General features: G+C 45.9%; 1 protein-coding gene across 2 annotated transcripts in view; it reads left to right on the forward strand.

Moving 5' to 3' along the window:
* Window positions 1–12,456, forward strand: part of GPSM2 (G protein signaling modulator 2) — a 466,273-nt gene that overhangs the window by 240,776 nt on the left and 213,041 nt on the right. For both annotated transcript variants that reach the window (XM_086953900.1, XM_086953901.1), the window contains one exon: window positions 5,910–6,033. In XM_086953900.1, coding sequence (XP_086810026.1) covers window positions 5,910–6,033 — 124 coding nt within the window. The remainder of the gene's footprint in view (window positions 1–5,909; window positions 6,034–12,456) is intronic.

Here is a 12,456-nt window from a genome sequence, read left to right on the forward strand (position 1 = left end):
GCACTATTGTTATATAGCATATAACTTTGTTGCAACTCTATCTTGCTACTGTTTCATGCACCTCATTTATTCTGAAACACCCATTTTTGACTTCTCACTTTTGTCACTTTTGATTCAGGCGTTTTACTATCTGCATCAGTATTTCAGTCCAGCACATCATCAGTATTATACCTATATTTTATGCTGTACATGTTTGTTACCCACTACGACTTCACTGTAATGCACCGAATAATTGCTTTTATTGACCTGCTACAGTTATATAACCTGCTCCCATTCCAAGTGTCCATACCTTTTTGCACCAACTACTACCTCATACACTCTGGCTGCTCATTAATGCCACTGTTGCAATGGGTTATTAGTGCATGTGATTGTACTCTGCTCCCGTATATCATTATTGTACACCCTACATCTGTGCAACCCGCACCCACTACAGATCTTACCCCTGTTTGCATTGACTACTACAGCATACACTTTGGCTGCCCACTAGTGGTACTTTCAGTCCATGCAACCGGCGATTACTGGGCACCCTCCCACACCTACCTACTCCATCACCCCAACATGGAGCTCATCGGCAAGCACACATACAGAATCAACTACCCACCCGCACTCACCAAAAAAGCAGCTAAACGTTTTAAACACAACTTACTGAGGTCCCACTCTGAAGTACCCTTTGCAGACACCTACCACTCACCGGTCAATGGTGCAGTAAACATTGATATCATCTTCCACACCGCGCGCAGAGCTCTATGGAGAAAAACGTTCCTCTCTTTACTCACCGTATCCATTACCAGGAAATCCGCTCATGGCCAAACACTCTCCATCACACCATCCCAACTCTTCCCAGGCAGAACCTCCATCACTATCTATAACAACGGGATTGTCCTAATCCAATCCACAGACAGGAACCTGGAACTACTAGACAACCTGTTCCCAACTTTCGTACAGCACCTCTCCAATCCACGGACCCCACTTAGTCCAATCACCCTTAACCCAACTCAGTCCCTAAACGACACGCACCTCTCCTCCACCAGCGGCACCGCCGTCAACCACCCACCTATTGCATCCACTTCACACTCATCGATCACAGACTTAGATCTCTCCCCGACACACACCAGCCGTACCCCCCCCCCCCCCCCCCGTCCCACCAATACCCGGACTTCCTTTCATACCACTCCCATTCCTCTATCCCCTGACAACACAGCCCCCAACAACAACGCCTCTAACCTACCTCAGCCCCAAAAGAACGCACGCCTCTCCCCTACCACCGGCACCTTAGTCATACACCCACCTACGGTTATTACCCCACACCCCTCAATCACAGACACAGTTATGTCACCCACACACACCAACCTTACCCCCTCCCCCCTTTCACCAGCCCACATTCCCATTCTTCTCACCCATGACATCACAGCTCCCACCCACAATCCGCCCAACCACGTTCAGCACCAGACCGACACGCATACAGACAAACCCTACCCCTTATTCCCCCCCACTCTCAGCCCCCACTTCCACCCATTAACCAACCACACTGAGCACGCCTCTATCACTTCAACTCCGACTTCACAAAAAAGAACATACATTCACACTTCCCCTCCCGTTCTCACCCCCCAATACCCTACATGCGCCCCCATCACCACTTATTCACGCCCATCCTCCACCATGCACTCTCCAACTACCACCAATACCCTCCCCCATACTATGTCATCCTACCACGACCTTCCAATACCCACTACCAACACTAATCCCACACTAGACTACGTTATGGCCTCCCTCCTCCAGCTCAAAGAGGACATTCACATCATCAAACAACTACTCGGCACGCATTCCAGACACTCCTCACCCACCACCCTCCTCAAGCTCAAACAAGACATGCACATCATCAAACAACTACTCTGCACACATCCCAGACACCCCGCACCCGCCTACACCAGCACCACCCTTCCCAACAGGACCTCCACCTGGTCGGCTGACTCGTGCACTCAACGCCCCCCGCACTGGACCTCAATCCCTGTTCGCAATCGGGAAAACCGTCCCCATCGCTCCTGCAACACACTATCGGACCTCGACACAGTTACCCTCCTCCGCTCCTATGACCCAGCTCCCCTTAACAACACACCCTCCACGCCATTCCAACGATTCTTCCAAATCCCCTTAGACCCCCCCCACGCAAAACAGAATGTCTATCCTTAGTAACCTGAGAAAAGTCCCCCTTTCTCTAGAACCCCCTTCCACCCTCGACACACCCCGTCTCAAATGCACCCTCCTCAACTGCAGGTCGGCCTCTAGGCACTCCTCTGCAATCGCTGATCTCATCTCATCACTGGACCTTGACCTAATCATCATGACTGAAACCTGGCTAACTGAATCCTCTACACCCATACTGGACATACTGGTTCCCCCCAACTACCACATCACCAGACTAGACAGGGTTGGTCAAAAAGGTGGGGGAATCGCATGTATACACAGGAGTAACCTTTCTGTCTTGAAAGTAACCTCTCCCTCCCTACCCTCCCCAACCTCCTGTGAATACATTTGCCTAGATATTATCAGTGAGGGCAAACCGATGTGCTCTCTACACGGCATCTACCACCCACCTGGAGACAACTTTGCCTTCTCGCAACAAATCATGGATTTGATCACAACCAATTCAGGGCGACAACACACACAAATATACCTTGGTGACTTCAACCTTCACTGGAACGATCAGAATGACGCAGTGGTAAATAGCCTTAAAAACTTCCTCGACGCCCTTGACCTCACCCAAATATGCAACAGTCCGACTCGCGAGAAAGGCTCCATCATCGACCTTATCATCTCCAAAGAGGACTCTATCCAACTCGAATCTATCCAACTCTGTGACTGGTCAGATCATCACATTGTCACGTTCTTCATCAACGAAAAAGTTAAATTTAACCCGGCTCAATCCATCAAGCCCAAAGTCTGGAAAAGGGACCTGAAAAAACTCAACCCAAACTCTCTACCCCCCAACAGCTGCAATATATTACTTCCTCCCACTGGCGTTACGGATGTCCAATCCTTGACGGATCACTACCTCAACGCGATGACCTCCATAGTTAACGAGGCTGCACCTATGCAGCTAAAAAGAGCATCCACAAAGATGTCCAATCCTTGGTACGACGGGAGTCTCAATGACGATAGACGGGCCATGCGAATGGCAGAGCGCACTTGGAGATCAGCCCCCTCCGCACTGCACTTAAAAACGCTGAAGAAAAAGAGAAATGCCCACTTCAGGAAAATAAAACGCTCAAAATCAGATTTCTTCAGCCGCCAGCTCGACCAAGCCAAAAATCGTCCGAGAAAGCTGTTTGAGCTAATCAGAACACAATCCAAGGAACAACCCCAACCACTCAGCACTCTTGGCGAAGCACCCTCCTGTGAAGACTTCGCTTCTTTCTTTATCCAAAAAACCGACAACATAAAGAAAGATCTCCTCATTGACGTAAGTCTCTACCCCAAACCCCTCTGCACAGCACCCACTGAACCTAAAAACAATGCTACATGGTCATCCTTTGCCACCTACTCGGAAGAAGAAATTGGTAGACTACTCAGCACCGTGAAACCAGCCAACTACCTCTCAGACCCCCTTCCTGCCAACGCTGTCAAAGACCTTACCCCGTCGCTCCTCCCACTCTGGACTAAAATTATCAACAGCTCACTTCAACAAGGGACCATCCCCGACTCCCTCAAAGTTGGACAAGTCACACCGCTACTAAAGAAACCTACAGCCGACCCCTCTGATCTAAATAATTACCGTCCCATTACCAATATTCCGACTCTTGCCAAATTGCTGGAAAAATGCGCACAAACTCAATTGACTAGACACATTAATCAGTTTGATCTACTCAACCCCCATCAATCAGGCTTCAGAGCGGACCACAGTACAGAAACTGCTATGATTCACATAATTGACGATGCCCTCCAAATCTTGGACCAAAACGATACCTGCCTCCTTATCCTTCTGGATCTCTCTTCTGCATTCGACACCGTCAAACATGAGAACTTACTCGAGCTCTTAAACACAAGAATGGGTATATCTGGAACTGTGCTCAAGTGGTTTACGTCTTTTATACACAACAGAACGCAGAAATTCAAGAGTAACAACTTGATGTCTTCTCCAATACCGGTATCGCTAGGCGTCCCACAAGGATCCTCCCTATCCCCAACTTTGTTTAACCTAGTTATGGAACCTCTCACCACCTTGCTACAGGCATCCAATATTCAATTCCATATGTACGCCGATGACACCCAACTTTATCTCAAAGTACAATCACCCAAAGACATTATGCTCTTGAACTCAACGATCAGAAGCACCCAATCATGGTTGGCCGCTAATCATCTCAAACTCAATGCTCTTAAAACAGAGTTCCTCTTGATCTCACCCCCTGCGAAGATCACTACCACACAAACCTGGCTTAAACACCTAACCGCACTCAATGTTCACCCCACTATCGTAGACTCAGCAAAATCTCTAGGCATAACACTTGACACCAACCTCAACATGCAGGAACACATCAACAAAGCAACTAAGGGGGCGAACTACCAGATCAATACCCTAAGGAAACTCAAACCCTTCCTTCCAGCCAAAGATTTCCAAACTGCGGTACAAGCTCTAGTCATCCCCCGAATAGATTACGGCAGCATCGCCCTCTGCGGTCTCCCCCTAACTACCACGGCACCCATAAGAGCTTCTCTAAACGCCGCAGCGAGACTCATCACCGGATCAAAAAAGCACTCACACATTTCCCCTGACCTGAGAGCCCTGAACTGGCTGCCTTTTGAAGCCAGAATACATCTGAAAATCGCCTGCATCACGCACAAGGCGGTCCACCTGAGATCACCCGGATATCTCGCCCAGAAGCTGACTATTTCCGGAGGCTCTAGAAACAACAGAGGTACAAACAATCTCTTGCTAAAGCCCCAAAGATTCCGCAAGGATAAAACTTATAAACGCTCCTTCTCAGGAATGGCACCCAGGATCTGGAACTCACTCCCCCCTGACATCAGGCTCATCTCCTCTACCATACTTTTTAAGAAAGAAGTAAAAGCTATCCTCATGGCTAAATACACTTGAATTATTACTGAGGATGATATTACAGACGTTGTACCATTCAGATCTATTGTTCTTTTCTGCATTTTTGTATGACTCGTGTTACTGACCTGTCTAAGTGTTTACGCTGTCAATTATTTGTATTTGTTTCATTATTGATGTATTTGGTTTACTATGTTCCCACATGTACCTTCCCCACCCCATTTGTTATTTACTCACACGCTCTTCCTTTGTCTGTAAAGCGCTCTGATATCTGCAAAGATCTTGTTCGCGCTATATAAAACTTTCAAAATAAAAAAAATAAATAAAAATATATATGTGTATATATATATGTATATATATATATATATATATATATATATATATATATGTATATATGTGTATATGTATATATATATATATATGTATATATGTATTTTCTATATGCTCCGGGATCCCGCACATGGGCGGGGATTATTCATAGATTATGACTTTGATGAGTATACCCCTGGATGAGAACTAGGATTACAGGTAAGTAACTAATCCTTATAGTCCAGCCTGGCTGTACAGTACTCCAGGACAGCATCAATGTTAGCTCTCCAATCGACAATAGGAAAAACTGTGGTGGCCATCTTTTAATTGCAGATTCCAAACCCTATAGTTCAGTACTTATTAATGATGCATATTGTTCTCTGATTGTACTACATCATCAAACGTTCACAGATGGTTTTCAAGAGAAATTCTGTAAACTTCTATGCTATGCTAGCTTCTACCTTGTCTCCAAAGATTGTGATGTTCATTGTATACTTTCTGTTAAGGCTTTATAATTGGCACGGTTTAATGTGAAATTTTTGACATACAGGGAAAATTTGTCAATGGTAAACGATCTGGGTGATCGAGCAGCTCAGGGACGCGCATATGGAAATTTGGGGAATACTCACTACCTTCTTGGCAACTTCAGAAAAGCAGTAATATCCCATGAACAGGTACATAACTATAGACCAATACAATTACTATGGATTAAAAACACCTGGTCAATGGTTTGCCTTTTGTTTCTATGACTCTTAACGCTTTGATATTTGTTTTAAGGATAATTAAAAAATGTTGTAGAGTTTTATAGTAACCTGTTTTTGTCTTGTGGTAAATGTGCTTGTCATTCAATGTTATATGATTCACCCAAAATTTCCACATGCTTGTTTGCCGTACACCATCTAGTTAAACACACAGGAATGCTTACCACATTGTAGAGGACAACAGAAAATATTTCAAAGGCAAATGCAGTGGTTTCTAGTGAGTATATGCAGCGCTCTCTCATCCAGTTTGTTCAGCGTCTTTCTCATATCTTGTTTTACACTTTTTACTTCCATCCCAAGTGAGTCCGTAGTGCACCATTGTCCTGTTGGTTGAAGACGTGACGATGTGGGAAGCTTTCTTCAGATACTACTTGCCTCCCACTTTGCTTTAACTGTACATCCAATACATGCTCCAGTCGCATAGATTTCATAGTTTTGAAAAATGTGTGGCTTAGTGGAGTAGAATCTATTTGTTTTACTCACACCTTAGATTTTCCAATACTACCTTTGTTCCTTTCTCTTTGGGGGTTGTTTTAGCTTCCTAACCAACACAGATTGCAACCAAGGGTGTTTTTATCAGCCCTAATCAATATTATTCTGGGCAATAAGCCTACGTTAACAATTGCTTTAGCCTCCAGTGAAGGTAAACATCCTCCATCAAAAAAACAAAAAGGAGGAGTACTACCCGATGAGGGTATGTGAAGGCTCTTGTCTGAACTCAGGAAGAATTTATCCTTTGTTAGGAAACCCCTCACTCACCACCTGGTGGTGACTTGCTTCATCATCGGGGCCCACCCAAGTGGCCTAGCGTCACTTGGGTGTGCTTCAACACCTGCAACTGCAGTGGAGCTGGTAGTGAAAAGTGGGGTGCAAACAAAAAAGAATGTGAGTGTTAAAAATGTCCTGGTATTCTTTTGTATAGAGTTTTAATAAAAAAGATACTGGACAAAATTAAAAAGATCAGGTTGAGATAATAGTGGGGGAGTTACGGTCCACTTATCTCTATTTTATGTGTTGGTCGACATGTTTCTACCATCAGGGGAAAATCCCCGGTATTCCTCAGGACCAAAAACCAAGGAAGTGGGTGGTATGTGCCCCCTAAAAGACACACCCAGTCCTAAATCCTTGGACAACCAGAAGAAAAATCAACTTCTGGGACGCACACCTTAAATGGAGGGTGCTTTGAAAATCTGTAGGGAAGGAAAAGAAATGAATAAAATAATTACTATCCTGTTACGTAGTGTAGTGCTAGAGTGCAGGATTCGTGCAATTATTCTGGCTTCCCACAGTGGTGTTTTGCACAGTGCCTTCATCGGAGCTGAGCGTGTCTACATGTGTTTGTGCAAACGTGCTCTTAGCTATGGAGATAGAATATCTATGGAGTAAGGTCTGATATTGGCCTTAGTGCGTGCTATATAGGAACGAGACATGCTGGCATCAAACTCAGGGGTGCACTATGTAGGAGTGCTCATATTGTGTACCGCCGTGGATTGAGTAATGTGCCAGCTAGGTAACATTAAATTACTTCTGTATGACCTGATCACAGTATGTGGTCAACAAAAAAAGACAAACTGGACTGACATACACACACAACATAGAATAATACACAACTTAAGATATGGCAGATTGATGGAAACAGGGCTTACAGTGCTAAAGCTCAACTCGAGCTGCATCAGGCAGGAGGGGGGCGCTACGCCGGTACCAACATAGTCTAAGGAAAAAAAGATATGTTGGATGTGAGGGGGGGTTTCCTTTTTAGGCGCCGGCGTAGGCCTCCGTTGTTGGTCCTGTCTGTGAGGAAAGAAAAGAATAACTTACAGTTTTCAGGGCGTGATCAGGCAGTTCACCTACTTCCCCGTGCTCGCTGCTCGGTAGGAATGAGACAGCGTGGGCGTGGTGTTTAAAAGCGTGAGGTTGCTTCCGGTCCAGGCAGGGAGAGTATGGGTGCCTCAGAGGGACAACGGTGGGCAAGGTTACTGGCAGAAGCCGCGCATGCGTGGTAGCGCGATAGCCGCGCATGCGTGGTAGCGCGAGGCTAGGCTGCTGGTGGTGGGCGGGGGAAACGCTAGGCATCGTGATGGGCGGTTGGCTTGGCAACGGCCGGACGATGCGCCTGCGCAGAGGTGATGTAAACACAGTTGGCCGAACATCCTCCATCCCCATCTTTTTCCACCGACGGGAGCACCTTCACTCCCCATCTGACCCAGATCACAGGCCTTCTTCTCTGGAAAAAAATGACTGCATTTGTGACAATCCTTTTCTGAGGTCTTTTGTGCTCCATTATTTATTTGTATTGATCATTCAAGTCTCTAAGTAACGCTGTGGCTTACCTAGTTTCTAATACCTTTTACTTGAGTAACACTTTGGCTGGTTATCTCCCAAGTTCATTCTTATATTATTGTTTTGCTTCCAATATCAAAGAAGTCCCAAAATACATTTTGTAAATTGAATTGTTCACTACTGACTATTTAGAGTTCTTTTTCTATGTGAAACGTGTTCTGAATAAAATTGTGTTTGGCTTCAGTTTAAAACAACCATAAGGTAACAGACCTCCATCTAGGCATCCTGGATCTGTAATGACATCACTTTATACATCAGGACTGCCCTCCCCCTGCTCCAATGTAGGAACGAGCTGACGCTATTCCCCTCTTTGAAGAACACTACATCATGGAGCAGTAACAGACCACTTCTGCTCTCAGCACTAAGCTACCCCTGCAGCTAGTTGTTTACAGTTTTGTAAACCTTTTACCCTGGCATCACTACTCTGCTTTTTGGCTAGCTTCACACTAATAACAAAAGGGGGGCGTGGCTTGGACGGCAAGAGGGATGGCCGCCTAGTCTGTCTTCGCGCTACACGGGTCTCAAAAAGTCGTCGAAAACAGTGTGTTGCAGGTCCAGAATCCATGATCTAAGGACGGATTCGGTGAGCGCTTTACTTCGCGCTCCTCATGAACATTTCAAATTAGCACCAAAGCTTCCAAATACGGGGTAGACAGACAACCCTGATGAAGCCCGGACGACGCGAGGCACATCCGCCATTTTGAGGACGGGGACGCTGATACGACACGTTCGGTCCGCATTGCCGCACAATCCCGCATATCATACCAGAGACAACATGAGGTGAGAGCGGAACTAATTGTAAAAGCAGCGTCGCCTCACCCGGTTTCTATGTGGAGCTCTGGGGGTTACAATGATGCAAGACTCTCTCACTAATATATGCCTGCTTGACCCTAAAATGGCGCTATAGAAAAACGCGATGTGTCCATGAGATAACCCTGCGCTATATCGCCCAACCCCGACCAACACAGCGTTCCCCTTTGAAGTAAATCCCTCGTATGCTTTTGTGCAGCCTCTCAATTAAGCAGGACCTCCTAGAAACCGAGATCACCAAAACACAGCCTGACCTTAAGATGGCGGGGAGTGTGACACTATCAAAAATCACTGGACCCTGTGAGTGAAGCCATACCCTGTGAGTGAAGCCAGGCCCTGTGAATGAAGCCAGGCCCTGTGAATGAAGCCAGTCTCACCTCCACAAGGATCAGGGCTGAAACCTTGTCAACAAAGCAGCACAGTGCTCAATGGGGGAGTCCACAGTGATTAATGCATGTCTTGGGTGAACAGCCAGATAACATGTGGCCACACAACGTCGGACAGCTATAAATAAGCAAGCTCAATGAGACGCAGATGCAAGCATGCAAACGTCAGCGTGATCAGTGTTATCTACCACAGCCCGTGCATGAGGCTCAGCCCACCCGTACAACCCATCCGCGATAATCCTGAGCGGACCTCTCACCTGACTTTCGGCTCTTCTACATCACAAGCAATATTCTCAGTGTCAATAAGGTCCGACCCACTCGGTCAAGGTCTGCTGTAGGTCAACGGTCTCAGACACACAAGGCACATTAGGCATAACAGACTTGAGTCATCCGTTGAACCGTTTATAACAAGTGCAAATCTCTGACCACAACTCTCCTCACTGGTGTTCTCACCCGGCCATCCGCTGCTATCTCAGAACTTCCTATCCCAATCAGTGATCCAACACAGCACCAACAATGGCGGACAGAGATAACAAAAACAAGAAGGTTCGCCCGGTACCTCAGTTTCGGACTCGCCCAGTAAAAATAAATGAGGAGATATATCTGGCACCCTAGACACGATCCTAAAAAAGCTGGCGGACGTACATGATCTTGCAAAAATCTACGAAATGCAACACCGACTCGATGCAGCTAGAGCTCACCGCAATCAGAGCTGACATGAACGCCATGAATCTCCGCCTTGACGAAACCGAACAAAGGATCAGCGACACCGAAGATAAAGCTTCAAACAGCGCCAAAATCATACAACAACTCCAAGCCACTACCAGTAAATTAAGACGCCAAACTTCGGAATTGGAAGACCGCAATAGGAGGGGCAATGTGCGCATCTTTGGGGTACCTGAAAACACAGAAAAAGATGCAGAATCATGTGTCATTTCTTGAAGCATGGATTCCAACGGTCACTGGGATCAAGTTCCAACATGGGCTGGAGCTAGATAGAGCCCACAGAGTACCGACCTTCTCACAACGTACGACAAGAGGCCTTCGCCCGCTCATATGCAAACCACTCCGTTACCAGCATACGGAAGCTATACTACAGTACGCTAGTAAAAACCAACACATCACCTGGGAAGGAAACCGCATCATATTCACTCAGGACTACTCCAGAGTAACAGTGGAATTTCGTAAAGGCTTCCTAGCTCTACGTGAGAAACTACGTGCTAGAGACATAAAAATTTTTTTGAAGTTCCAGCTAAAATCAGGATCATTGACCATGGGTGTCCACGTTTCTTCTCAAGTCCACACGACCTGTCAAGATATCTAAATGACTCGCCTCAACAGGAAATGGACCTGTCAGTTAGCCAATCCAACAAAAGAAAACCGGAGCCTCACGATAAAGGAAGTCAGGACTAACTTCATGGTTGTTATTTACAATTCTAACCTCTGTCTCATGTTCCACAATGATTACATAATTGTCGTCCTGTGATTGTCTTCCTGAGACCATGAAGGGTCATGATTTGTAACGTGCTATAGCCTTATACCTGTCTACAGGTTTGTGGCGGACCTCTTGCACCCGAAATAGCAAACCACCAGTTGTTTTCTCATTTAGACATGTTTTTTTTTTACCTAGGGCGAATAGTCTGCAAGTTTGGACAGTTCAATATTCAACAGTAACCTTGGGTTTTGGTGGGGCTGGAACACAAGTTGGGCATCCTACGTAACGTGCTCGAAGTCCAAAAGTAAAGGCGACTAGACGCTGAGTTAAACTCTAGTCTTTTCACTATGGTAGAGTTTATGGTAACCAATTGTTATAACCATAGGTATTGCTCAGCCACACAGCAGCACCTATACAGTATTTAAGACTGTTGGTCTTAAAGTTAATTTGTAGCTAAGGGTTAGCTCTTACATAGAACGATAACCAGTATTTTCGTTGCACGCATAAGATAAGAGAGGTGGCTACGACCTCGCTGTTTCAGTTACCTATGCATTTTCCTGTGTGAGCTTAGACAGTACTGCCGTCGCAGCTCTTAAGTTCGAGTTTCAGGGGGGAGGGGGGAGGATGCAGGGGAGGGTTGGGGATGGGAAGGTGGGGGTAGGGTTGGGGGGGGTGGTGGGATGGTTGTTGGATAGTGAGGGGATAAACACGGATGTTTCAGTATTGTTTTTGCTGTGCTCTATTCTCTTCTCAACTTATTCTTTTCCTCTTTACTTATTATCTCTCCTCTGCTGCCACCATGGGCATGCTCGACACACAACTTGCACCAGACATGTGCCCATATTCGACGTAGTTCCTACTATACACGTCCTACCACCAAGGACAGATTCATATCGCATTACTCAGATGTCTCTATTTGGCTTACCTAGACCGGAAAAGCTGTCAATCATTCCAACACATGTAACGGGTCTGCCCCAACGTACATACCTCTTCAAATTCTATCATGACTCCCGATAAAAGTTTAACAGCTTCTCTGAATATAGTCTCACTAAAAGTTAAAGGGCTTAATCACCCAGTCAAACGTAAAAAGATTTTGGACTATCTTTCTAAAACTAAAGGGGATATAATTCTCCTACAGGAGACCAAGTTATCCCAGGAGGATGCAGAATTCTTTAAACAACCCTGGACCTCCCATACACTATGTTCCTCGGCTACTGATAAAAAGAGAGGGGTGATCACCCTTATCGCCAAAAAATCAAATCTAGCTCTGATTTCTCACACTACAGACGCGGAGGTTAGGCTAAGTATTGTTCACCTCCAAAGAGATGAAGACCATATACACGTGGCGAACATTTATGGGCCAAA

Source organism: Lissotriton vulgaris, chromosome 1_1, assembly GCF_964263255.1.
Source record: "Lissotriton vulgaris chromosome 1_1, aLisVul1.2, whole genome shotgun sequence".
In the NCBI taxonomy this organism is placed as follows: domain Eukaryota; kingdom Metazoa; phylum Chordata; class Amphibia; order Caudata; family Salamandridae; genus Lissotriton; species Lissotriton vulgaris.